The 27,049-nt window shown below is 34.6% G+C and overlaps 5 protein-coding genes across 14 annotated transcripts; 2 read left to right on the forward strand and 3 right to left on the reverse strand.

Annotated features, from left to right (window-relative positions):
• The first annotated feature begins 582 nt into the window (after window positions 1–582).
• LOC126664868 (mechanosensitive ion channel protein 2, chloroplastic-like) lies at window positions 583–6,822 on the forward strand. Of its 5 annotated transcripts, none has more exons than XM_050357469.2 (14): window positions 583–715; window positions 1,380–1,535; window positions 1,661–1,726; window positions 1,996–2,156; window positions 2,705–2,828; window positions 2,946–3,043; window positions 3,129–3,242; window positions 3,656–3,716; window positions 3,908–4,057; window positions 4,240–4,350; window positions 4,577–4,744; window positions 4,861–4,974; window positions 5,508–5,564; window positions 5,724–6,822. In XM_050357469.2, exons 2-14 carry the CDS (start codon window positions 1,458–1,460, stop codon window positions 6,522–6,524), a joined length of 2,103 nt encoding a protein of 700 aa, XP_050213426.1. In that variant the 5' UTR covers window positions 583–715; window positions 1,380–1,457; the 3' UTR covers window positions 6,525–6,822. The 5 variants fall into 5 exon arrangements, with proteins under 5 accessions (XP_050213426.1, XP_050213427.1, XP_050213424.1 ...); XM_050357470.1 differs by lacking the exon at window positions 583–715 and adding an exon at window positions 722–967 and having other exon boundaries at window positions 2,002–2,156; XM_050357467.2 differs by lacking the exon at window positions 583–715 and adding an exon at window positions 723–967.
• A 72-nt stretch (window positions 6,823–6,894) lies between these two features.
• On the reverse strand, window positions 6,895–10,289 carry LOC126664871 (O-fucosyltransferase 31). Its single transcript, XM_050357474.2, has 10 exons — window positions 10,024–10,289; window positions 9,861–9,923; window positions 9,682–9,772; window positions 9,520–9,590; window positions 9,320–9,408; window positions 9,018–9,221; window positions 7,968–8,229; window positions 7,575–7,802; window positions 7,278–7,475; window positions 6,895–7,196 (listed from the first exon to the last, which is right to left on the reverse strand). The coding sequence occupies exons 1-10, from the start codon at window positions 10,180–10,182 to the stop codon at window positions 6,987–6,989; spliced, it is 1,575 nt and encodes a 524-aa protein (XP_050213431.1). The 5' UTR covers window positions 10,183–10,289; the 3' UTR covers window positions 6,895–6,986.
• Window positions 10,290–11,531: 1,242 nt separating this feature from the next.
• LOC126664866 (probable ubiquitin-like-specific protease 2B) lies at window positions 11,532–19,979 on the reverse strand. Of its 5 annotated transcripts, none has more exons than XM_050357463.2 (17): window positions 19,735–19,825; window positions 18,772–18,930; window positions 18,250–18,578; window positions 18,051–18,141; window positions 17,913–17,962; window positions 17,129–17,314; window positions 16,980–17,046; window positions 16,350–16,458; window positions 15,988–16,044; window positions 15,427–15,558; window positions 14,876–15,076; window positions 14,737–14,792; window positions 14,561–14,654; window positions 14,239–14,329; window positions 13,430–13,549; window positions 12,721–13,143; window positions 11,532–12,593 (listed from the first exon to the last, which is right to left on the reverse strand). In XM_050357463.2, exons 3-17 carry the CDS (start codon window positions 18,511–18,513, stop codon window positions 11,712–11,714), a joined length of 2,823 nt encoding a protein of 940 aa, XP_050213420.1. In that variant the 5' UTR covers window positions 18,514–18,578; window positions 18,772–18,930; window positions 19,735–19,825; the 3' UTR covers window positions 11,532–11,711. The 5 variants fall into 5 exon arrangements, with proteins under 5 accessions (XP_050213420.1, XP_050213421.1, XP_050213418.1 ...); XM_050357464.2 differs by having other exon boundaries at window positions 18,772–18,873; window positions 19,735–19,814; XM_050357461.2 differs by lacking the exon at window positions 18,772–18,930 and having other exon boundaries at window positions 18,268–18,578; window positions 19,735–19,979.
• A 2,575-nt stretch (window positions 19,980–22,554) lies between these two features.
• LOC126664876 (uncharacterized protein At5g64816) lies at window positions 22,555–23,684 on the forward strand. Of its 2 annotated transcripts, none has more exons than XM_050357482.2 (2): window positions 22,555–22,811; window positions 23,069–23,684. In XM_050357482.2, exon 2 carries the CDS (start codon window positions 23,071–23,073, stop codon window positions 23,452–23,454), a length of 384 nt encoding a protein of 127 aa, XP_050213439.1. In that variant the 5' UTR covers window positions 22,555–22,811; window positions 23,069–23,070; the 3' UTR covers window positions 23,455–23,684. The 2 variants fall into 2 exon arrangements, with proteins under 2 accessions (XP_050213439.1, XP_050213438.1); XM_050357481.2 differs by having other exon boundaries at window positions 22,556–22,811; window positions 23,051–23,684.
• Window positions 23,685–25,081: 1,397 nt separating this feature from the next.
• Window positions 25,082–26,500, reverse strand: LOC126664873 (uncharacterized). The gene has a single exon (XM_050357477.2). The coding sequence runs from the start codon at window positions 26,406–26,408 to the stop codon at window positions 25,302–25,304; it is 1,107 nt and encodes a 368-aa protein (XP_050213434.1). The 5' UTR covers window positions 26,409–26,500; the 3' UTR covers window positions 25,082–25,301.
• Between the last annotated feature and the right edge of the window lie 549 nt (window positions 26,501–27,049).

Here is a 27,049-nt window from a genome sequence, read left to right on the forward strand (position 1 = left end):
ACTTGTTTTAGATTTGGAAGACTTGATTTAGTGATGAGATTACAATTTTAATTTCAAAATTAACGTTGAACATTTTTTGTTATAAAAAATTAGATATTAATTTGATTATAAAATAATTTAAAATATTTAATATAATTTATTTTGTATTTTAAATTGAGGTAATAGTATATTATAGTATGAGAAATTTTTAGGTAGACTCGGTCTACCACGTCATCCGTAAACCAAACCTATCATATTATAACACGTCATTAAAATGATGGCAATCTTCTAATATTACTATTTAAAGGTGTAAATAAGTAAAAAACGAATTTACAAGATTACCATGATTTTAATGATGTGTCATAATATGATAGGTTAGTTTACGGATGACGTGGTAGACCGAGTCTACGAAAGAATTTCTCATTATAGTAGTATGTTTGTATTACTCCTAAAGGCAGGTAAAGTAGTTAACAATCTATCCGGTAAATAATTAACTACGTAATCCTAAAGACAGCAATTCGCCACCTAATCCAATTTAAACTTTAAAGAAACCAGCAAGTCGCCACGTAAACACTTAGACGATTTTCACAACACAAAAAATCCAAATCCAAAACCATCCAATCTTATTGGACCACGTCGGCTTGAAGAAAAATTCGACAGCACCGGCGGCGCACGTTAGCACAGTCCAAATGGTTTTTGGCAATCTCCTTCTTCGAGACTTCATTTCTGATATTGTGTAAAATTTCGTTATCTTCCTCGCTCTCCATGTTTATCAGAGAAAAAAAAAACCTTATGATAGAAATTTCAAGCGTTGTCGTTTAAGCAACTATTTAACTGAATAAAAATAAAATTAAAAACAATTGCCTTATTAATTATTTTAATTATCTTCTGATTTCTTGAGTTTATCATCGAGATTTCGTGGAAGACTGGATGTTATTTGCTCTCGTGAAGAGTGAAGCTGTGATTTCAAAGCTTCTTTTTTAATTAGGTTGATAATTTGTGTTTTTTTATGTTTGCTTCTTATTTAGGAATAATTTCTAGGACCTAATGCTGAAAATATTAGATTTATTTAATGCAACTATGAGAACTAGTGTTTTAAGTTTAGGTTGGAGTTTGCAAGTAAGTTGAAATGTTAAAATTAAGTTAGTTTTGATTAATCAGGAAGTCAATTGGATCTGTGATTATATTGATCTTGAAATTTTTATGGAGTTTGTTTTTGTGTTATTTTGTTTTTGATGCATTTAATTCAATTATAGTTGCTTGGTATTGTTATATGTTTTTTTTTTCTGCACTGAATTGTTATGTTTTGTCTTGTTTCAATTTGTGCATTTGTTGATTTTGGCAGGTAATTTAACTGCTTCATATGTATAGTAAATACCTTATTTTGTATTATATTCTAGGATCACTGAGGTGAAAGCTAGTTGGAACAAGTATAGTTTAGCTCTTGGTGGCATCTTTTCACTTTGAGTAGTCCAGCCATGACATGTACCAGTTCGATCCAATTTTCCCCAGAATTAAATTTTTACTGCTGTCGTGGATGTAGCAAGCAATTTAATGTATGTGATTTTATTATTTTCAGATTACATGTTAGATAGATGTCACTTCTGATGTGTAAATGCTGATACTCTAATGTTATATTTTCTTTTCTTTTTGTTCTGTTCTTTTTATCTTTTATATGCAGAGTGTGTTTGGAAAGGGAAAGAACAGAGTAAATTTGGCTAATGTCAATCTTTCATCCCGTTGTTTGGTATGTAAAGTATAATGATTATTCAAAATTATGCTCTAATAACTGTGTGCTATACTTGTTACCAACTTACCATGTATGGGTCTAGTTGTGTTGTTGTTTATAGTTAGGCTTTTAGTTTTAGATATCTGCTCTATGTCGTACGATACACATGTAATTCAGGCATCTTGTTTATGCTTATGATGCATGTACACCTCTTTGTATTTGAACTTTTAGAATAGAACAACTAGTATTTTAAAACCATTGCGAATTTCTGTTTTTTTTTTCATTAGCGACAGGATGCTTGGACTCTTCATTTTGTAAGCAGCTTGCATGGCCCCATAGTCCCTGCACCTTCCAGATGCAATTCTTTTGTCTGCCGATCTGTTGCAACACCGGCTGCTGGAGCAAATGGTATTCCTGTTGTGAAAACTGCAGCTCTGGTCTTGATGAGGTATGATCATGTTTTTTTTTTCTGTTATAGAAAATCTTCATTATGCATATGCATAGAGATTTTCAATTTTCAGAATTAGTTAGAAATTGTAATTCATGGAATAATGCAAGTACAACGTTATACTGTCATTTTTTAATGACTTCTAATTTATAAGAATAACCCCTTGGATTCTAGTATTGTCATCTTTTGAAGCTCAGTTATACTTTCAGTGTTGAGATGCTAATTTTTGTTAGGATGGGTTATTTGACTCACTATGCTTTTTGGTTATTTCATTCTGCTTTAACACTAAGATTTCTTCCTGTCGATTAAGAATAAATGTTGAATGCCAATTTTAACCACAATGCTCATGTGTAAGCTGATATCTACTGACATCAGAACAAGCTTACTTGCACATAAACATAAAGATGCATCATATCAATGAGGCAGGGAATTTCCAATTAAATGTTGGATGTAGTGTCTTTCTCCAATAATTTCATTTCCGTTTCTACTTTTTGTGGAATAGATAATATTGACAAATTTTCTTTACTCAATTTTGATGAATCTTACAGATCATACAATTCCCTTTGTGGGAGTTCTCTTGCATTTAAATTAATCCCAGCAGTTGGTATCATCGCTTTTGCTTCACTGGGTCTTGATCCGCTCATGCGTCTTTGCAGAATTATATTTCTCCAGGTATTTACTCTAACATTGCTCTGTATACTTTTTGTTTGAACAGAAATTGACTCCCAAAGCTCACTTTATCAATGTTTACATCTAATATCATTCTTCTGTTGCGGAAACATTTCATAGAAATCTGATAATAATTGGAAGAAAAGTAGCACGTATTATATTATGACTTCGTATCTCCAGCCTTTACTGTTATGGACTGGAGCAATACTTATATGCAGGTATTTTGAGGAAGTTGCGTTAATCAATCAAGAGATACAATTTTAATTTTGTCAATTAGTTCTAACTGAGATCTACATGTTTCAGAGCATTAGATCCTGTATCTCTCCACTCAGAAGTGAGCCAGGCTGTGAAGCAACGGCTTCTAAATTTTGTACGCTCATTGTCAACTGTGCTGGCATTTGCTTATTGTTTGTCAAGGTTTGTTTGCTTGCTTGCCACGGCATTATGACTTGACATGCTTTGCAGTTACTTTGTTCATATTTAGGTTTTTTGTTTGAGTTTCTGGTGATGAAGGGGTTGGCTTGCCCCATATTCCTGCCATAATCAAATGCATTTAAGCTTTAAGCTTGGCAATTACTTATGTTCTGATTTGGCATTTTTCTTGAGCCACTTTGTCAATCTGGAAGCATGCAATGCAAGTTTTGGATCCTCATATGTTCTTTGAGTTTTCTTTTGTTGCATAAGTCTAAATTGCTTATACTGCCAAGTTCTGGCGTGAATTCTTGTATTCTAGGCTCTTAATAGATGGTAATTATCACATCAAATTGAAATTCAATTTTTCTGGCTTACTGAGTTAATCTTTCTTTTATCCATTTTTTTCTTCTTTACAGCGTTATTCAACAAGCACAGAAGTTCGCTACAGAGATGAATGACTCCAATGATGCAAGAAATGTAACATTTTGTGTTCTATATGTTACTTCTGTCCTTATTTCCTTTTACGTGTTTATTAGTGTTGCAATCCTTCATTGGAAGGTTGAAATGAAGAAAGTCACTGCTACATGGTGAAACAATTAACTTATGCAGCAACGTACAGTACCATTTATGATAGCGTTCTCATTTATGAGCTCTTTCTTTTCTGACAGATGGGATTTGATTTTGCTGGAAAAGCTATTTATAGTGCAGTTTGGATTGCAGCTGTATCATTGTTTATGGAATTGCTGGGGTTCTCCACCCAAAAGTGGGTAACAGCTGGAGGTCTTGGTACAGTATTGCTCACCCTTGCTGGTCGTGAGGTAAACATCTTGGTTTTCATGAGCATATTTTAGTTAGAGTTGCATTGTAGTTCATTCTTATGCCTAATCGTAGCTTTCCTACCTGCCTATGTCAACCTTATACCTATTTTTAATTTTCATGTGTTTAGAATGTACATTGCTTTGTGCATCTTCGTTTACTTTGTGCCTTTTGTGAAATACAGATTTTTACAAATTTTCTTTCTAGTGTAATGATCCATGCAACGCGGCCCTTTGTTTTGAATGAATGGATTCAGACAAAAATCGAAGGTTATGAAGTTTCTGGCACGGTTGAGGTGTGTTTTCTTTTCTTCAATAATACCTCATAGAAAGGACCGAGGCAATGTACTTAATCATACAAGCATTCATAATGTATGCATGCATTAATTTCCTTCTCCTATCTCTAGTTAAAGAGAATTGGATTCACAGACTGGCGTCCCTCTGAAAAGCATGCAAGAAATAGAATTGGATTGCTTGAAATTTTTTCGCTTGTTTTCTGACTGATATTTAATCTTGTTCCAGCATGTGGGTTGGTGGTCGCCTACAGTCATAAGAGGTGATGATCGTGAAGCAGTTCATATTCCCAATCATAAATTTACCATGAATGTTGTGAGAAATCTTAGCCAGAAGACTCATTGGCGTATTAAGACCTACCTTGCCATCAGTCACTTGGATGTCCACAAAATTAATGTGTGAATGAATCTCATCAGCTGCTTGTTAAGAACAGCATTTGCAATCTAGGATTCCTTTTCATTTCTTGTTCCAGATGAGTGTAGAATCTGAGTTTTGCATGTTCTGTGTTTCAGAACATTGTTGCTGATATGCGCAAAGTATTGGCCAAAAATCCTCAAGTGGAGCAGCAGAGGTTGCACAGAAGAGTTTTCCTTGATACCATTGACCCTGAAAATCAGGCCCTTATGGTGAGCCTGAAGCTGCCTTCTTAAGTTATTCGTAATTGTCTGTATGGAGATTTACACAGTGTGTATTATCATAATATATGGGGGGTGCCTTGTGGAAGGACGTCCTCACAGTCACAGCCCATTCTCTTCTCACTTTCATTTATTATCTTATTAAGTTATTGAGGAAGTTGCTTAATTTATGAAGAATGAGGAATTGAGGATAAGTGTTCAGTGGAAATCATATATTGGTTTTGGTGTTGAATCTCACTTGGTTTTTGGGCTTCATTTGCATTATCCTTTTGAAATCAGTGGTTTGCTTCTTGTATAGCTCGTAGTTTAAGCTGATAATTGATGTCTAGCATGTCCATGGGTTTTACTCTATAAGTAAAGCTAAAGCAACTTTATAAAATTATGAAAACATTTATTTGGTTTGCCACTAAGTTTTGATCTGGGCATTTGGTTCAAAACTTTGAAAGAAATTGGTAGCATTCTAAGTACATATATGTAATCTGATCTTTAATGTCATTCTATCTTTCTGCTCGCTTGTGTTGCAGATCTTGGTATCGTGCTTTGTGAAAACCTCACATTATGAAGAGTTTTCCTGTGTAAAGGTAAATGCGAAGGAACTTATTTCTTGGTTATAATCAGTTATGGGGTTCTCTCAGATTTACCTAGGTGCCACAAGTTATTGTAGCCTCATTCATCCGGATGCTCATGCTCTATCTTGCATTAAAATTAGTTGAGTGGGCATTAATATTGTAATCTGACAGGAAGCAGTACTCTTGGATCTTCTTAGAGTTATAAGCCATCATCGCGCTCGGCTTGCCACACCCATTCGTACTGTTCAGAAAACATACAGAGATGCTGATCTTGATAATGTACCATTTGCCGACACTATATTTGCTCGTTCAAGAGCAGCTGCTAAACGTCCGTTATTGTTGATTGAGCCTTCTTATAAAATAAATAGTGAAGATAAAACTAAATCCTCTGTGCAATCAGTGCGTACTAGCGAGGAAAAGGACAGCAAGGTAGAAGCTGCTTCTACATCAGAAACCAAAGTGGAAGCTAAAGCGGGGTCAATTCCAAATGTTGAGTCAGAAACGGATAAGGTCACAGCAACTGCTACACCTGACTCGAGCATAACCTCTAAGGCTTCAGCAACCCCAGCATCTGAGTCCCAAAAGAATTCTGAAACGCAGGAATCTAGTGAAAGCATGGAAAATTCGAGGAACAAGGAAATGGGGCTTAATTCTGAAGACTTAGCACCAAGAAGGGAAACACCTGAAGGATATGTAGTTGCTGCAGCAGCCATTTCACAGGCTCAACAGGATATAGAGAGGCACGTCACAGCACCATCATCATCAGTATTGGAGGAAAATATTGTTCTTGGTGTTGCTCTGGAAGGTTCAAAACGAACATTGCCAATTGAAGACGAAATGGACCCGTCTCTGTTCCCTCCGGAGTCCAAGGAACTGGCTGCCAGCAGGAATGGAGTTGGGTCCCCTTCCGCTGACAAGGATATGAAAGATGGCCAGATGCCAACAATCACGAGTGGCTCACAAGTTGATTGAACAATTTCTCAGGGATTAGACTCTTGGTGTTGTATTGTATATTCCAGTTGACAATTGCAGTTGTACGCATGAAGATGGCAGCTGCATTTTTGAAGCTGTCGTTGTGCTGTTCATCCTTTGTCGCTCATTGCCCTTTGTAAGTAATTGTTAAAAGCAGAAAAGACTAGCCTGAGAAAAGAAAAGCTACTGACCAGGCAAACAAGCCTATTTGACCTTTCGGTTAGACATTTTAGTTATCATGTTGCCGACAAATTATCATACGCTATTGATGGGTGTTAATTGGTAGGTTAACCGACAACTTCCATTGTTTTCCTTTATGGTAATATAAAAATAGACCAAGTTTGAAGAGAAATGAGATCAAATATAGTCATTGAAACACAAAGTAAAATACTCAACTATATACAAATCCAAATAAAATTAGATAGTATTAGTTACAAGAAAGAAGAAGAAAAATGGAGGTTTTCAATTTTGACACATACAATCAGGAATAGGGTAAGTATAAATTGATTGCTTCTCCTTTCTTAATCTAATCTGCCCTTGTCTATTTTTATGGCCCTTCACCACTGCAAGCTGAAATTCTGACCAATCAATGCTCTTGTTCATGAAAAGCGGTCCCAGCAGTACCATGTTTGGTCTTATGGTCTTCAGGTTCAAGTAAGCTCTATGTCCTACCTGCACATAGTTTCAACTTTCAAATGTATGGTGAAAAATAAGATATTATGAACAAATTAAAGATTTTATTTTAATTAATACCAGAGCATTGTGCATGTTTCCTGGAGAGGCAGAGATAAAGATGTCGCTCTGCAAGCTCACATAATAGTCAACTGCGGCCAATAAAGAAGCCTTCCCTTCAACTTCCGCCCGTTCCTCTGCAGACGCCAGGCTCTTCTTGTCTTCCATTAACGGAAATAATTGCTTCAAAGTAGAAACCCTAGCTTCTCCGCCATAAACCTGAAATGATAATTTTTCATGGTTTAAATTCGCATAGGAATTATAAAAGGGCTAATATTTGATCGCTGCTGTGTATATTAAACTGGCATAATCTCTAACCCTGTGTGAAGCAAGATAGAGCCGAGTACTATTGCTGAAACCTAAAGCTGCTAGCAATAATCCGATCTCTTCAGGAGTCAATGGACAACGCCCCTGACCTCTCAACTCCTCATCAGTAAACTGCATGTTTAAAACTCTTCCCTGCCAAAGCACTTGCCGGTATTTGGCCAGAGCAAGTCGTTCAGCTTTACCCCCACCAAAATCACAGGATGAATGAGCAGTCATATCCTGTAAAAGTATCCAGTTAAAGCAAAGCAAGACAATGTCGATAAGAAACTCGAATGAATACTAGACACGAAAAAAAAAAATTAAAGATAATGATCAAGGAAAATCTCAAATAGTCCAAAAACTCTTAAGAGATTTAATAAGTCAAAATCGGTTTGAGAATCATACTTTATCAAAGCGAAGATGCAACACAGCATACTTTCCAGAGCCCTCTTTTCCAGTACCACCTCTTCTGTCCTTCAGGAGCTCTGTCCCTGAAGCCCCAGCAGGAAAGCGGAGACGATTAACAAGTGTGTCTCCCAATGACTTTATACGAGGAACAAAAACTAAGGCTTCGAAATTGACTTTACACCTTAGGCGCTGGATGGTTATAGGTAATTTGTCAAAAGCTAAGCGATGAGAGAAAGGGGCAATGGCAGCAATTCCATAACTGCAACAAACAAACTGAGTGTAAAAGACAATGTCACAAAATTACTTTGTTTCTCTCTCAAACTAATTCATGGTAAAAGATGAACTTAGATCAAAATCATAAAGCCATCAAATAGCATGATGCCGAGTAAGCATTTAGTAATACTAATCAAACCAACAAAATAGGCATGAACCTAACTGGAAGATTTGTCATTTTCCTTGTAAATTAATTAATTGAGGAAGGCTGCATGCATACGAAAATTTTCATAGCCACAATAGAGTATTTGGATCTTGTGGACCATGAATTCCCAAGATAATATCAACAGAGAATTACAGCACTATGAACAAAGCACATGTTATAGCTTGCACTAAAAGGAAAAGAAAGTGAAAGGTAGTTACATTCAAGAGAAATAACTGAACAATCAACTCAACAATCCACAAGGAAATAAATGGAATCCGAGTACACAGCTCTGAAACTCCAACAAGGAAACAACTCAAATTGTGACAATTTAACAGTTAACATACATGCTGAAGAAGAGAAATTCTTAGGTGAAATCAGTCCGGGAGATAAACTTCAATTGTAAATATGGCATGTGGCATAGTTGAGTTGAACTTCTAATCAAATTTGAGTTAATTTTTTTAAGTTATAGTTGACTTAAATTTGTGTTAATACAAAAACCGTCTTAACAAAAAAAAACATCATTGGAGGCCTAACTCGACTATGCCACGTATCATAATTACAGATAAATAAGTAATAATCCTACATGGTAAACCGAGTTTACCTATATCACAGAAGAGAAATTCACCAACCTTTGCAATACTGGCAAAACATTTTCCAGATACCAGTCAGCTGAAGCATGAAGAGGTGCAGTCTTGATTCTTGTAGCTCGTATTCCCGTACCATAATATTCACGTGTACTCCAAGAGTACTCAGTGGGAGGCGCTCTAACAATTGAAACTTCTTGATCCAAGGTATCAATAAAGTGATCCACATCAAATATATCCATAAATGAACTGCAGAAACCGATCCACATTGCACATAAGAAATTCACAGATGCCAAAACCAACAACGTCAAACACATTGTAAACGTAAGTAAACTAAATAAGTCCACCTTGAATCTTGCCAGACAGGATTTACGTCAAGATGCGGGATAACAAGAGTAGCATTGAGTATCTTAGCAACCGCAACCGCATCACATATCTTGAATAAAACAATGTCAACCAATCCAATTTCAAACACAATGACTAGGCTAAACAACTGTTACTTACCCGTAAAATTGGACAATTAAATTAGATTTATTTAATTAATTACCCCCATCCTTTGCTGGTTCAATCCACCATCAAGAAACACTTGAATGTAGCCTTGAGATTTATCAGGTAGTGCTTTCGAAATGTAACGCGTAAAAATTTGTAAGAACTAACAATAATAACACAGTAATACCAAGAACAGAATATTGAAAGAAAAAAAACTTACAGGGTTTAATAAAAATGGGATGATCAGGAGGGCAGGGTTTCCATCCTTGGTAAGGCAATGGAGACCAAAGCTCAGATTGGTCTCTACGCAGCTATTTACATAAATATTAAAAAAAATGAAGTAATTAAAAGAAAGAGAAACTTAATAAAAAAAAATGAATATATAGAGATTAAACTTACAATATGGCCATCTAAAGCAGCTTTGAGAAGGGGTAAATGTGTGGGTTTTGGAGCATTCCATTCCTATACCAAAAATAAGAAAAAGAATGCGATAATTTAAAAAGACGACGTCGTTTAGAAGCTGAAAACGTTGAGAGAGAGAGAGAGAGAGAATGAATCGTACAGAGAAGAGAGAAGGAGAAGATCGGGATAATGGACGGAAGAGATTGGGGAAGAAAAGGGGGAGTAGAAGAAGCAAAAGGGCAGCAATTGCGAGTCTTTGAGACTGGCAGTGTTTACTGTGTATTAACAATGATAACAAATGCTTCATTGTTGACTCCATTTCTATACCAAAAACACAGCGAATCTCAAAATGTGGAGCAACTGTCAAACTGAGTGAAGAAGCCGAAGGTAATGCATCTCAGCGTCGTTTTCTGTTTTCTAATCTGTGTTTTCTTTTATAAACACAAAACCGCTTAAATCGCAATGTGCCATTAATATATAAATTAATTTTATAAACAAATTAGTCACGGACTTATTAATTATAGGCAATTAATTATATTTTGTCAATTTATCCCCTCAACTTGTAAGCTAAATTTACCTCCTAAACTTTTAAGCTAATTTGACCAAATAGGATTAATTGCCCATAACTATCAAGTTCGTGACCAATTAGCCCGTAAAATTAATTTATATATTAATTGCTCATTGTTTACAAGTTGAGAGGGTATACTGTCACTTAAGTCAACACAAAACTGTCAAAAAAAAAACACTTCATTTCAAAAATTAAGCTCTTTCATTTTTATCTAAAAATGATTTTTTTTCATTTTTTACCATTTTATTATTGCATATAAAAAATGCAGCCTAACTATATATTTGATACCTCAAAATATGTATATTTTAAATACCTTAAAAGTACATCAATGGTACAACATCGATACAAAGCAATAAATTTTAGACGTCAAGTAAAAACTTTTTAAATGTCTAGTGCACTATTTAGACAAAAAAACCTGATAAATACCAAACTCAGATCAAATATGGTCGCAATACACTGGAAGTAGACTCAGACCCCCTGAAAGAAAACTCAGACCCCAAAAACAAGCCACATCAAGACACACGATATGTTCCTTACTCAGGCAAAGACGGATAGGAGAGAATCCCGGATTTGTAGGGGTTGGCTCCAAATCCGTTAACTGTCGCCCCGAGGTTTCCATATCATGAGCTGACAGATAGGAATCAGTGGTCAATCATGCCTTCTCTCAATGAAACGTACCTAAAAAAGGTAAAGGAGTCTTGGCAATATAAATAAAGAACTCCAGTGAAGTACAAATCCTAATTTTACAGACACACTTGATCAACATTTCAGTCTATAGCAGTTTATAAGCAGTTTCTAACTTAGGTATCGGCGTGTATTCGGACCAAAACAGGTCCGAAACATTCTAACCTATTTCTCTTTTGACAAGTTGACTCAAGAAGCGGTTGCAGGCATCAAAATCATTAGAACCTAATCTTTTTAAAAGTAACCCCTTTTAAGCAACTTTTGTGATTTTCCCAATAATTTTTATATGATATCCCTTCTAAATTTTAACTTTCATCATACCAAAACACAAACAAAATTTCCGACATCAGATACTCATACACTTGAAGAAAATACACCATTTTACACCCATTCATCAGATTTGAATACCTTTGAGCTGAGGGACATATGATACTAATCATACAAACTTAAAAGGGAAATAAATCTCCCCAAAAATACATTCTCAGTTGCAAGTAATTATGGACACGTGGCATGAACTAGATATATGATATTCACAAAATACATGGGAGTGAGATCCAGCAAATTGATTATGTCAACTAATGCTACTATCTTCTACACTACAAATGCTCATCTTTTGCCTGATCCCCGTCCAAATCTCTATCTCCTTCTTCCCCTTCAAGAGGATGTGTAACCCTACGCCTTTTTGCTGCAGTTTCTTCTTCATCTGATTCTATTATCCTACTCCTATTATTCATTTTTAGTTTCTCGTCTCGATCTACCATCATGTTTTCAACTACTGTTTGCTTCTCATCTGATTCCACCTTTGTATTATCGCCGTCGACCTTTAGCTTCCCATCAGACTCTTCCATTGCATTATTATCGACTGTTTGCCTCTCGGTCTCATCTGAGTTTTCCATTGCTTTACCGTCGATTTGATGTTTCTCGTCTGATTCTGCAATCTCGTTATCACCCACTCTTTGATCATCAGCTGTTTGCACATCATCGCACACATCACTGATGATCTCGGGTTTCACAGAGTGTTGATGCAATGTATTTCCAACCACATTTGTATCTATAGCTGGAATATCTCGGCATAAAGCCAGTTCACCGTTTGTATCTTCAGCACCTTTTGTCGCAGAGGTTTCTGGCATCTCGCTAGTGCCAGAAGCAAGTCTCTCTGTAAGACATTCCATGTTATCAATTGACAAAGAATTTTGTTGACCCCCTCTCTTTCCGTGACATAGATCTGTATCTTTCAAAATGGAGAAACTCTCGATAATCCCTAACTCAGAATCATCAGAGCCACATGCAGATGTTTCTGGGGATGAGCCATCAATCTCTCCTTCCATACAATTTCCATGATTCCATGAGGAATTGGCACCAACACCTCTAGATGAGAATGGATTCGAATGAGTTTGAGGTGTCATACCGGAAATCTGTTGATAGATAGAATCACCAGACGGATAATACACAAACTGATCCCCAGTTTCTCCATCGTCCTGCCAATAATGATAACTTAAAGCATATCATAATAGATTTCTAATAATCCTTAAAGAATCGTCTATAATTTTCCAAGGAAGAAATTGAATAAATAAATTTGATGAAATAAACAATTAATGTCAATACCTCTGTCTGTTGTGACATAGCACCATTAAGAGTGTAAAATGCCGGCTGCTCAAAGGATGAACACTGTCCAAGTAATGATCCTGCTGCAGCTCCTGGCTCAAAAAATTCTCTGAGAACCAAACCTGAATCATTAATACACTCAGAATTCCTCATCGATGCTTCCAGTAGAGTAATTTCAATCCCTTTTGCAGCATCAGAACTTGATAAATTCCCATGGCAAGCTTCAGCCTGGGGGCATCTCTCTGAAAAAAACTGAACTCTAGTTTCCTTCGCATTATTTTCTAGAGAACTAGACTCCGGTTCATCACTGCAATCGCCAGAAGAGAATCCGCGCAAACGATTTTCAACAAGCACAGAAATCAGCTTTTGGATAAGAGTACGCTTCAGAGAAGCCTCTGCAGGGGGGAACCAGTCCATGCTGAGCTGTAACATACAGACAAATGGCTAAAAAGTTATGGTTATTCCTTAACTCTATATCCACTTTAACATTTTGATTGTATAACAAATGCTGGTTATTTTATTACTGACTAGAAAAATAATAAAAGAAAAAGATCATACATAAGCTCCTCAACATATTATATTAATATAGTCGGTATGTATAATTATTTTTATATTTAATTGCATATTATTTGACCATCTGGTAGAATCTGGAGTTTAGAATTGATTAAAACAGCTCTGGAAGTTTTGCAATGGAGTGAAAATTACTTACAAATTTTGAGAGTTCATTTATTTTGAATGGAGTAAAATTCACAGGGGCCTCTGCCAAAAAGAGCTCAAGGTAGTGAAGTAGAAATAGGCCACAATCAAATGAATTTTCCTGCTGCGGCAACTGTTATGAGCATGGCATTGAAGTCAGAACAACAGTTTATACATATGAAGCAATTTGCTGCACATGCATGCACATATAGCAGTTAAGCTATAATGTAATATTATGTAAAGACTGTCATATCATATCATGTCAAGCATAACAATTCTGCATTACCTTATGGAAACTTTTCAGCACCAAAAGTAGATTAAAATTAAATTTTATCACCTACTTAATGAAGTTGAATTTTCTGACAAAAAGTCTAGCCTTTTTTTTAACTAATGGCTGATTAATAATGCAGCTACATGATGGTACTATTCACCCAAGTCTAAAGAAATTTCTTGACCATTAAAAGCACTTATACACATGAAGTTTTTTATATCTGAATGATTAACATATGCCTCAATTGCAAAAAAATTACTTAACCAGCAGGCTGTTAAGACTACAGTTGTTTCCATTTCTGAGAGTACTAACGAGGCATCTGTATGGGATCAAGAAATTTGCAAGCCTAGTTGAAAAAGGATTGTGATCTATAAGGAAAATAAGTCTAGTAAACAGATTATGATAATAAATATCACATGCCAAGAGAATTCCTTCATTCTATTATTCTTTGCAAAAAAACCTCAGTAGCTAGAAGCAGCATTTCTGAGAATTAACTGTCTAATGCAGAACCATGAAGTGGACAGGGATTAGATTAGTAACACTGCAAATACCTCAAGTGAAACAAACCGCAAATTCAAAAAATTTGAAGCCAGATTTTCCGATGTCTCCTTATGCCTACTTTTCCACTCTTCCCATAGATAACTAGCAATTCGATGTACAAAGTAACAAATTAGTAAATGTCCAGGTTAACCTTAAGGGAAATTTTATGTGCTAAAAAAGAAAGCTGAAATAACACAAGATCAATAACAAAACAGTATGTCAGTTATGATCCAAAAACAGAGTATCATTACTTAAAAGACCCAATACTGAAGGAGTGCACCAACAGAGCAGTAAATGCAGGAATTTGCAAACTATGAACTTATGGATGGGTACCTCTGAACAAGGTTTTTGAGACCTGCATGTGTTCCTTTGATAGAATCCATGTGTAGAATGCATGGCACTCTAAAAGACTTCCCCATGTCTTCATCTGAATACAGGTGCAAATTCTTTAATGAGAGGCAATATCACAAACAAATATCATAAGGTCCACTTGTCCAGTAAGAACTCACCTCGAAAACCAGCCACCTCAGGAGGATGACATATTACTAATAAACTCCAGTGAAGGCTATAATTACAAAGCAACATACATTAGCAAAGGATCCATAAGTGCCCATATCTTAAAGACAAGCTGCTTAGCCTCTTTCTTACCTGAAATTTACAGGGATGAAAACATAATCTTTTCCAAATATATCCACTTTCCTTGTCCATTTATGAACACGTAAAAAAGCAGCCCTACCATCTGAAGCACTGGACGGATCTTTGTCCAGATCCGCAAGCTTTCTAAAGAAAAAACTATTAAAGAAATGGAATCTATGTTTTTCCTCAGGTGGAATCCGGTTCTTCAAATATCTACAAATAAATTGAAAGTGGAAAATCATTTATGTATGCAAACAAATCATAGCTACTGACATGCAACTAATGCTAACAAATACCTCTATTTCTTTCAGTTTAATTCAAGGTTAATTACATGTCAAAATGAAATTTGTGACTTAACTTGAAAATAAGACCTCAAAGAGAACCAAATATACTAACCAACAGGAAAGAAATAACAGTGAAAATGGAAAAAGCTTGGGGGGGGGGGGGGGGGGGGGAACACACATTTAAACTAAAATATTGTCAAAGAAAGGAAAAAGGCATATCATAAATTTAAAGGCATATCATAAATTTAAGAAAGGCATTTGATGCATCAAAAATATTACTTGATATAGAAGTCAATAATAGTGTCGTTGATAAATGTCTCAGGTAGTAGTAGATCAAAATCTCTCTTACTAATGGAAACCGCATCTGAATCCCCTTCTGGATAGATAACATCTTCAATAGCTCCATCAAAACTGTAATGTCCAAAGAGAATTTAGTGTCATGTTATAGATTGTCTATATACACATGATACTAGCATGCACAGATTTTATCACATACACCACCGATAAATATCAAATTGATGCAAAAACACACACTACATCATATGCATGTTCAAATACAGCGCTTAAAAGTCCAAAAATCTTTTGACAAAGTCACATTTTGGTCAAGAAAAAGTATTGATGATAAATTTTTTACAAAGAAAAATTTATAATGAAACAAACAATTGAACAGAAAGATCTAACATAGGTTGCAAAACAACAGACAAAAAATGACATTTGGGCAAAAGTATATACTATTACTAGCATTTTAACAGAGCCAACCCACTGCCACAAAATAATGATCTCTGATTCAATGCCCTAAAACTAATATTCTCCCACTGAAAATACCATGCTATCACTTACACTGGAAAATACGGTGTCCGTTGAGGTATGTCCGCTCCTCCATCCATTACATCCGAACTATAAGCAATTAGATGAAAATAGTGACAAGAAACATAAACGACAGAGAAAAATAAAGATACAAAAAAATACTAACAGAAGTTTTTGTAAGAAAGTAGTAAATTAACTTCAAGGATTAGGATGTAACAACAAACATTGAAAGAAAGCAAAGAACTTCAAGTCACAAATAGTCCATAATCTAATGCAGATGTTACTATAATCTTTCGTCATATAATCTCCCAGAGAAAAAGTATTTATTCGTTCATAACAAGGTATATAGGAACCACTAGACAAAGACTCACTCCATAGCAATTCAAAAAACTTACTTGTGCACAGCATCAGATAAATCTAAATATTTAACATTAAGGGATGCGAGTTCTTCCAATTTCTCAGACCAGTTGATATCAACGACTGCAAACTCCAGCTGCTCAACCCCTAGTGATATTAAGGATTCAAACAGAAAGTCAGCAAAACAAGAATTGGAACATCTAACTAAACTGTCAAATAGTGAAAATGTAAAATCATAAACAAATATTTGGACTATTAAGAAACTAAAATAAGCTTCCTTATTAAATGTCAACTATAAGTTGAAACAGACAAAGCTTTCATTAACCCAAAAGGTTATATTAATAATGCTGCGTCATGGGCAATCAGCGCTAGATACTCTTTTACTAGCTCATTATTAATAAAAATTTCAAGAGACTTCTGTTACACATGAGATATTAAAATTATTGTTTGCAATTAACATCCTAAACTCTATTATACCCAAGCAAGAAAATTGAAGAGACAGATTAAAACAGGTTCGGAAAGTGAGAGAAATCAACATTACTGAGAACAAAGTGATAATGCAGTTGTTATAACTGGGTCATGTAATTCATTGAAGAAACTGCCGAAAACCATGAATCATGAACATGCACAAGAACGGGACTGAACTGTACAAGGCCAATAACACATACCATAGGCATTGGAAGCTTGTGCAACATCCTTTGACTGTACATGGACCTTAACAGTGACAGTTCCAAACTGCACAGCATAAAAATAACGCTTTCACAGACTGAATATAACCGACATCACGAAGTAACACACCAAAGTCAACTAAATTCACCCTTTGAAACTGCTGAGACTCGATACGAATAATATCATCGATTGCCCTTTCAAAATTAAAAGTCCCATCGCCTCCATGTGTAGACATGCCACTGATTTTAATGCCACCACAAGAAAAAGTTATCAGGCATCCAGCACAGTGATTACCCCTAAAGATAACATAATCAACTTCCATATCGATGGTATCCTGTAGGTTGCACAAAAAGGTTTAGTCAGTGACCTTGAAGCTTTTCTAACCACCATACACAACCATCAGAAGCACGCATCTTAAGCCACCACACTGTATATTATTTCAAGCTCAAATATGTGCTTCTATCCGCATCAAACAAGAACATTTCTATGGCGATACAAAACACACCTATCTGTCAATTCAGCATTAATAGCAAAAGCCATTTCTAAAGATTGAAAATCAGAAATAGGCGTCACTTTGGCACTAACAAATGAAAGAAATGGGTACATAAATGTGGGTTTTGTAAAGCAGCACACCATTTTTTCAGTACTCAAGCAACTCAATTTATACAACTGCATAAAAAGTTGATAAAAATATCTAAAGATTATGTGGGAAGAGACAGTATACAAGCATGCACAACCAAAAGCAGAGATGAAGACCAACAAGGCCGTGCACAAGCATATCGAAATGATTAAACTGATGATCTTTATAAAGAGAGTACCAGACGCAAATATCAGAGAATATAAAACCTAGGACTTGCAAAAGAGAAAATGCAATCTGATTCCTTTTTGTTTTAAAAAATTAGCTTTAGTATAGATGGAGAGTAGAACCATACCGTTTCTGATGCACTGAAATAATTATCTGATGAGTGATCACTTTCAATAGCTGAAAATCATGGAAGAAAATATTTATAAGAAACCAAATATACAAGTATCAATGTCTAACACATTATGCAATGACTGGGAAGAAATACCAGAATTATTAGCATTGTCAGAAGCATGACTTGATGACGAACTCTTGTTCATGCTTCTATTAGCATCTGATTTCTCATTGACTAGCTTATCCTGCACAGATTTCAAACAAGTAAATAAATAAAGCTGTACATAACGGCAGAGAGAAAAGAAACAGATCTATGGTTTCAATTTTTAATTCGGTAAACAAAGGCCAAATACATTAGATAGAGAATCTGCCTGGGCACAATCTGATCGAATTCCCTCCTCTGAAACCTCTTCATGACATGAAAACTTCCCCTCCTGTGTAGCAAATGAATTTTTGGATTCATAATTGTCTAACTTAGAACAAGGGTCTTGGCTCATAGATTCTGATTGAAATGCACAATAGGGACCAGAATTGTCTTCTCTAATGGCAGAGTCCTCTCTCACAATTTTCGAAGGGGCAATTGTAGTAGCATCTTCAGAACCATTTTCACATTCCATTCTATCAATATCTACACAAGTTATAGTCTCGGCACCCCTTTTTGCAATATCAGATCCCTGCGCAACTGGAAACAAAACTCAGACAGTTATTACAGAACAAAGGAAAAGGTGATTACAATGTCTATTGCACCAATAACCTCCATTTATAGTTATTAATAAAATGTTACAATAGCATACACAACAAATGAGATTATAGACAATGACACCAAATTTCAAAAGATTAACAGGAAAAGAAGAAATCAAATGAGAAAATAGAACCTTTTGATTGAGATACAACGGTTCTTTCCACAACTCCATGTTAACATCATGAAAGTCACAATTACTTATACAAACTCAAACTGAGAGATTTCCACTAGCCTCCTAAATAGATTGAAGACACCAAAAGCGGAAAAGACAAATGTAACCGTGAATGTCAAACTACAAGAAGCAAAACAAAAAGAAAATTCTTAATGGAAAAGGTCAATCATGAAATGCTCTAAAATCCCTACACAAACAACAAATTAACTGCACCCTTAACATCTTCTAGAAATATACGGTTTTATCTTGGCCTCTATTTCTTTCCAACAATTCACCAGTAGTTCTGATTTTCTAAAACAATTCCGAACCCACTACAGGAAATCAAAATTGCACAAAAACATAGATCTAACATAATGCACTAGAAACTTATCATCTTGACATCTTACAAATATCTAGTTCACAGAGCAAAAGTCACTAGCCAACCCCTGCCCAACACACTGTCAGCCTCCAATTAAGTGACAGGAAAATCTTAAGATTCTGAGATTAGGAACTTGGGGTGGTTACCATTTCAATCTGTGAGCTTAAGAACTGAAATCATACACAAATTGACAAATGTAAGAGTTCTTAAAGTACAGTTCCTATTTCCAAGTTTGTTGAACTTATAAAAATCTTAAAACTAATGCATTTTGTATAGTTGGAAAATACGACAAAAGGTATAAAACCATTGCATTCATAATACACCAAAACAATTACAAGATTTCATGAGAACTCAACTAAAATGAACTATAGCACATGATATACAAAAAAAAAATAGAACATAAAGGAAACAAATATAATTTCTGTTTTAATTCAATTCCCAAATTAAATACTGTATGCGCAATGAAACAATTAAAAGTAACCTCTAACCAAACCAAAAACTAAAAAACAATATCGAATACAGAGAATGATAAAGGCCTTAGAGAAGGAGGTGAGACAAAACGGTACCGCATTCCAAAAAGGCGGGATTATCATGATTAGGGTTTTTGAACTTGCTAATAATTTTACTAGCTGTATATTCAGCTGACTCGTCTTCTTCCTTAAAATCGAAGACTTCAAGACCGTTCTTCATGAAGACAGATTTCAACGAGTCAACAGCTCGAGACTCGGTTATGAAATATTATTGAGAATCGCGAAAGGAGAGACTCACTGAGTTGACATTTATATAGCTAGTCGCGATCCGGCCAGACAGAGATATAATAAAAATAAAAGAGGGATATAAAAATAAAAATGAACAAAGGGTCAACGCGGCTCCTAAACTTGTGACACAGGGTCATTTAATCCAGTTTTTATTTTTTTGAGCAATTAACCCCAAAATTCTTCATTTTTTGATCAAATTACCCTATAATTATATTTTAAAAACGCGTGAAATACAAATCGGAGGTGAGTAATACGAGAAAAAAATTATAAAATTCTCTAATTATTGCGATAAAATTATCGTAAACCTATTTTTACAATAAAAATATAAATTATAAAATAATTTAACTCAAAAATGAAGAGTTTTGGAGTTAGTTGCGTAAAAAAACAAACATTATATTAAATAATCATGTGTTATAAGTTCAGAGGGCACGTTAATTTTTTATTCAAATAAAAATTCATCATGAGAAGGAGATAAATAGAATGAATAAATTCTTTTGACTACCTTCTAGTAATTTTTATTTTTAACATAAATATTTTGTAAAATAATTTGTAGTATCATAATAATTTTAGATATGAAATTTTTGCTTTAAATATTTTAAATTATAATAAATCAAATTTTAAAAATAATTTTTTTGAATTTTTTATGTAAAACTTGTGATGAAATAGTATATATTTAAATTTGATGATAAAATCAAGTGACATATCTTTATGTATCTCTAATTCTAACTCGCTTGTCAAATATATAATAATTTTTTAAATTTTGTCATTTATACTATATTTTTATCTTTTAAAATATATATATACTATTCATTTGGAACTGGTGCAATGTGCATACACCATTTTGTATGTATAGACATATAGCATCGCACCACATCCAGTGGTGGATCTACCCTTTGACTAGGGTAAGCTGTAGCCCTAGTTGGAACCAATTTTCAAAAAACATAATTGTATATTTCTAAAAAATAAAAAATAAATTTGTTTAAAAATTTAAAATTAAATAGATGTTAAGTCGGGGCTATCGGAAAATTATAGATGAACTAAAATTTAAGGTCGGGCTGAAAATAATTTTTGGATCCGCAACTGACCACGTCTATTCATAATGTTGTTGATAGAGGTGTAAATGAGTTGGGCTAATTTTCAATTATACGACATTGGCCTGAAAAAACATGTGAACTCGGCTCGAGTTCGAGCTACTCGAATTTTATTTTGAACCAAGTTCGAGTACCAATTACAAATGCTAGTGAGGCTCACGAGACTAAACGAACCTCTTATATTTTTTTATTATATTAGTTTTTATATCTTTAAATTTTAGTATGCATTGTATTAAGTGGTTAAATTACATTTGTTTAGACAATGCTATTAAATCTTTTCATTTTTTTGGGGTATTTGCAGAACAAATTTCAACATTTCAATTTTATAGCGATTTAATCTCAATATTTAAAACGTTATGAAACAAATCTCAACCTCTTTTATTTTTGCAATTTGTAACCCCCAACCATTTTCTGGCAACTTTATGGATATGTGGTAGTCATATGTTGGCATCATTAAATCCCAATATTTAAAAAAAAAATTAAATAAAATCTCAACGTTTAGTGTTTTTGTACTTTGTAGCTTTTAAAAAAGAGACAAAACTGCCGAAAAATTGATTGGGGCTACAAATTGTAAAAATGAGAAAGGTTGGGATTAATTTCGTAAACATTTTAAATGTTGGGATTAAATCGCCATAAAAATAAAACATTAAAATTTGTTTTGTAACGTTTCAAACGTAGAGATTAAATTGCTATAAAAGTGACCTCAATTTCATATCATGAGCATTATTAGAGCATCTCCAATGCAATGCTAAAATGAAGTGCTAATGCCGTAATTTAGCATTTAATCTTAAAATACATCTCCAATGCAGTGCTATAGGTTGTGCTAAATTTAGCATATGATATATCACGTGCTAAATTTAGCACAGACTATAGCATATGCTAAAATTCAACAACCAATAGCAATTCACTATTAATTACAATTTTACCACGGTCATTTTTTGCATTTATTATTTTAACCTACTTTTTTTTTATTTTTTTTACTTTTTTCAATTTAAATTTTGTGCTTCTATTTAATTTTACAACATCGATTTGATTTTTTAATAGTAGACCATACATTAATATAATAAAAAAAATTTATTTTTATATAATTCATCGATTCTTTTAATTATATTTTTTGAAAAGCTCATTATTAAATTAAAAAAAATATTACATAAATTTTAGTTTAAAATATTTAATTAAAAAAATTATTAAATAATTAGCAATTAATAAAATTTAGAGATAATTATCTTAATAAATAATTATAACATTTCTTTTTAACTTTGTGCATTGGAGTAAAAATATAAAATGCTATGCTATCTATAGCATTTTACCACTTGTCCGTGCTAAATTTAGCATAAAAAGTAGCATTCCATTGGAGATGCTCTTATACCTTAAATGAAGCTTTTTTTTTAAAACGAATTAAATTGATATTTGTATACATTTAGATTCGTTAGGCCGTAGATTTTACAACAAAGATCAATTTTAACATTACTGCCTCTCAGAAAAAAGAAAAAAAAACACTTCAATTGAAAGTGCAGAGATGGACCACAGTTTAGGGGTTGATTGTGAAATTAACCCCAAATTTTCCTTGAACAGCCCAAGGCTAAGGAGCTGTTTGTTTGGAGTCTAGGTCTTCTGTTGTCGCTGCTATAACTGTTAGGCTCTAATTCAAACAGCCCCTAACCCGCAAAGCTAATTTTGCTTATACCGACCCGAAGAGGCAATACCATTTTGCGTTTGCCTCGAATTTCTCGGAAAAACCCTCTCTACCTTGTAAAACCCTCGTCTCCCGCTGCATCATCAACTGGATTCCAGGTTATGTATCTTAACCTTTTCACCTTTTTTGTTTGTTGATTTGATGGGTTGCTACCCATTTTTTTCAGTAAAGTTTGTTTAGTTAATGTATTGTAGTAAGAATTTTATGTGATTCTTTTTCTAGTTTAGCCTTATCTGGTTTATACCTCTTTATTTCAATGTGTGTCAATTATTTGAATCAATTTTATTATCCATTGACTAATTGCTGACTTAATTTGATTGACTAATTGCTGATTAAGAGCGCGTACATTGAGCAGCTATGGTGGATCCATGGTGGTCTCTATTAGGTGCAGCAATACCAGCTGTAATTGCGGGGCAAGCTATTAGGATGAAGAAAAAGAGAGGCGAAGAGCAGAGGTTAAACAGTGCTAGAGGCCGTGAGAAAAGCTCAGATGAAATTTTTGTTTGTGAGAGGGTATGCACTTCAAAGAGGATGTTAAAAAAGGTTGGTGCATTATCGAAAGATCCGACTGTTGATACTTGTGTCACTGTTTGTGGCGTATCTGAGCTCGATGCTTGTGCTGATGCCTGTGCAAGAACTGTTTGTGTTAATCAACATCAAGTACCGAACTGGAATGATGTCTGTCTTCGGAGGTGCCAGAGTGAATGCCTTAGGCTATCCAATTCTTCTGTTGCATCTTGAGAGGTTAATGCTCCTATGTTATCACTTGTTTTTTTTTTTTACAAGAAATGTTCATTTACATTTTTAGGGGTTGAATTGATGCACTTACTTACTGGTGTTTTATGATTTCCTTGGTTTATTGTATCGCTCTCAGTGTAACATAGATTTCTCGTATCTAGATAGTTTCTTATGTTCGCAATGTTTGTTAGTGCCTTTTCCATCAAATTTCATTGAAACTGGATTAGTTTGGATCTTTGGTCTTCTTGAATATACAAGTTGATATTGTTTTTTCATAGATGACATTTAGTTCTGTATAAGGATAGACTATAAAGCATACTGTCAAGTTTCGTAAAGCTGGCAGTTTGTTACTCGGGCCATTCTTGCCTCATGGAGAGATGAATTTTTGGATTTCATTTTGTGCTTTCATCTTTATCCACAGAGTCTGAGCTCGATCTACTGCAGAATAACTCTTGGTCACAAACCTATAACGTTGCTCCTATATATGTAGAAGTTTAGCCTTGGATTGACAACTTATTTACAGTGTTAAACAAATGCAAATATATTCTAGCAATCTATTTTTTTGGATGGCAAAAGAGGCTACAAGCGAACTGAGGTCGAGACATGGGGATTATTGTGTTTCGGTTTTGTGAGTTCAATGTAGTTTTGCAGTGTCTTCGAGCGAGGTCTCTTGTCATTTCAAGCTGCTACAATGTGATAAGACTCGTCACGTTGAGCATTCCATTTGTTTAGAAGCACGTTCATAAAGCTGTCGATTTCCAGTATGAGTCCTCCACATAAATTTACAGAGGTCATCAGATCACCAAAAATTGGGGAGGGGTTTTCATCATACAATTAGCTCTTTAACAGTCAAACTCAATCCGGCGAATACAGTCATTTTATCTCCTAATTGTGGAGTTGCAATTACAAATAATCAAACTCATTGGCCCATGCCAATCCAAACGATCAATATTTTCACACTTTGTCATTTAAGAGAATAGCAGAGCGAACTTTAATAGACATTTAGATGTTATTTATAAGCAAGCATTTTTCCATGATAAAATTGCCAGACATGATCTAAATGGAAAAGATTATTGCATTTCGACCTGACCGTTTGATGTACGATTTTCCACAAATATTAATATAAAAAAAGCCTGATCAAAATGCAGTATGGTTGACCTTTTATAAATATTTCCATTTACTGCCAAATTGAATTCTAATAAGACCCACTTTTTGATCTCTTGCCGATAAAAGTAATAACCAGTATCTGATTGAGCAGAGCAGATTATACCCTAATGTGTTTGACAGCAGGTCATCAGATACCCATATCCCTAAAATATATTCACAGCAAAAGAATGTTCATCACAAATTGCCAACAGATAATCGACGATCGATCTGAAAAAACAAAAACGGCGGTGCAGCTGGTGCCAATAGATATAAAGGTATGCCTGTCGAATGAACAAAATTGCAAACAAATGAACTTGAATTTTTTCTTCAATATGCTAAAATTGGAGCATTATCTGGTTTAATCGTACCATAAATACACTGTTAGGTAGAATTGGATCATAATCAAGCTTACAAATCCAACTATGCTTCACTGGACAAATGCAATTTCAGAATGTCTGGACAAATGCAATTTCAGAATGTACAATTCTACAAAACACAATGCTTCAATTGATACTGAAAATTTGCTAAAATGACATTGCTACATTTCCATAACCTTAATTAACAAGTCAGTTACAAAGCAAATCAAGAAATCTAATAAAAAAAAAACTCTACAAACAACAGCAATAAATAAAGAAAAACAACTACAAGTAGTTAACAACAACATTACCTATCAACTTTCCAAAGTGTAGTACTTACACTTTTTATCAAACACCTTGACCTGGTAATGGATATTTTCTAGGCCTTCCTCTTTTCTTTGGAGCAAACCCAGTTCCACTCCCACCTGCACTACCAACCACTCCCCCGCCTCGCCCAACCGCCGGCCTAGCCGGTAATGCTACTGCTGCAGCCGGAGCAGAGAAACTGGTATTCACATTGCCATTTCTTTGATCGCCAGCTCCCTGCATTGGAGAAGCAAACAGCGGAGCTGGCGGAGGAGTAGGAGTAGGAGCATTGTTTTTTCCGCCCATTTCCTGTCCCGGGCCGAATATTGGTGGCATCCAATTAGGAAACCCGCCAACCTGACCCGACCCTGAGCGAGCAGTGTTTTTCTCTCCGTCGAAAGTAAACCCTAAAGGAAAAAAACCCCAACAGCAATAATACGCGTCTTTACCCTGTACCAACGGCGGCAGAGACGGTATCAGAGCAGCGTGAAACGCTCTCTCACAATTTTGACATCTCAAACAACAATCCTGATAAACACGAGGATACTCATACAATATAAAACAGTAAGGACAAGCAGTCCAAAACGAAGATAATTTCATCGTCTGGCTACGATCTTGCGGTACACTAGAACTAATAGGGTTAACACGTTCCTCCGCGTGATTCTTCACAGCCGACGCCGGCGGACGCTGGCTTCGGCGGACGGGTAATTTGGCCGAATTGGACAAGTCTACCCTCGAAAACAGACCCAATTCGTTGTCGTATAGGGATTTCTTAGAGGAATCTGATAAAACAGCCCATGCATCGGCTACGAGCTTAAAAGCTTGATCTGAAAAAGGGTATTTGTTCTTATCTGGGTGTAAAAGTAACGCGAGACGGCGGTATTGTTTCTTGATGAGATCTGGATCGTCGGAACGGCGATCAATTTGCAAGATGGAGTACCAATCGTGGTGATTGTTGATGCGTTTATCGGATGTTAATAGCACATCTGCTACTGCTAAGATCTGATCTGAACCGTCGAGTAATGGTTCGGTTTCTTGGGCTAGAACTGCGAAGTCCCTTGTGCCGTTAAAATCTCGAGACTGGAGAAGTTTCTCGGCGATTCCCAGTAGGCGTTCTGCTTCTGCTCTGTTGGGATTATTTTCGGTCATTCTTTGGTTTTGGGTTTTGGTTTTGAGAAATGGAAAAAGGAAGGAAGGTAAAACGAAAAACTATGGGTATGGCTTTATGGATGCTTATTGGCTGCACGCTAGTCTCTCTTTTTAGACTAAGGTAAGTTTGATAAAATTAAAAATTAAGCGTTAAAAATAATAATTGTTAATTTTTTTAAAATATTAAATGAAATAAAATTATTCGATAACTATAGTTACCGAAAATTACTATTTATATATTAAATATCTCAATATTTATTATTTTAAAAATAAATTATTAAATATAAATAAAATATATCATTTAAACTCTTTAAATATAAAATAAATAATATTTAAAATATATTATGAATATTACATATATAATAAATAAAAATCACCAGATTTATTTGCATATGTTGATAATTAGTCCGTAAAAATTATAATAATGCTCCCCTTTATCTTGAAAATTAGTTCTTAAAATAAAATATTAATTTTCAAACTTAAAAAAACTATTTAAATCTTATAATAAATGTTGTGTGTTATAAAGGAATTCCAGCTAATATATAAGAGTAAAAATATTAAATAAATGACATATTTTCTTTTTAAAATGAAGATAGAGAATAAAATATTTATAATAAAAGATATAATAATTTATAATTTTA

This window comes from Mercurialis annua, linkage group LG1-X (genome assembly GCF_937616625.2).
Source record: "Mercurialis annua linkage group LG1-X, ddMerAnnu1.2, whole genome shotgun sequence".
Lineage (NCBI taxonomy): Eukaryota > Viridiplantae > Streptophyta > Magnoliopsida > Malpighiales > Euphorbiaceae > Mercurialis > Mercurialis annua.

Bases quoted from the DNA above. Each gene is read 5' to 3' on its own strand.
- LOC126664873 (XM_050357477.2), bottom strand. From the start codon at position 26,408: ATGACCGAAAATAATCCCAACAGAGCAGAAGCAGAACGCCTACTGGGA.
- LOC126664871 (XM_050357474.2), bottom strand. From the start codon at position 10,182: ATGGAGTCAACAATGAAGCATTTGTTATCATTGTTAATACACAGTAAA. The intron at 9,773-9,860 runs GTAAGTTTAATC...TTATGTAAATAG, and splicing joins CTGCTTTAGATGGCCATATT to CTGCGTAGAGACCAATCTGA. The intron at 9,409-9,519 runs GTAATTAATTAA...GTTTTATTCAAG, and splicing joins TGAACCAGCAAAGGATGGGG to ATATGTGATGCGGTTGCGGT.
- LOC126664868 (XM_050357469.2), top strand. From the start codon at position 1,458: ATGACATGTACCAGTTCGATCCAATTTTCCCCAGAATTAAATTTTTAC. The intron at 2,157-2,704 runs GTATGATCATGT...TGAATCTTACAG, and splicing joins GCAGCTCTGGTCTTGATGAG to ATCATACAATTCCCTTTGTG. The intron at 3,243-3,655 runs GTTTGTTTGCTT...TCTTCTTTACAG, and splicing joins TTTGCTTATTGTTTGTCAAG to CGTTATTCAACAAGCACAGA.
- LOC126664876 (XM_050357482.2), top strand. From the start codon at position 23,071: ATGGTGGATCCATGGTGGTCTCTATTAGGTGCAGCAATACCAGCTGTA.
- LOC126664866 (XM_050357460.2), bottom strand. From the start codon at position 19,858: ATGAAGAACGGTCTTGAAGTCTTCGATTTTAAGGAAGAAGACGAGTCA. The intron at 18,142-18,249 runs GTATTTGGCCTT...AAATCTGTGCAG, and splicing joins AGGCAGATTCTCTATCTAAT to GATAAGCTAGTCAATGAGAA. The intron at 16,459-16,979 runs GTATGTGTTATT...TAATATCACTAG, and splicing joins ACAAGCTTCCAATGCCTATG to GGGTTGAGCAGCTGGAGTTT.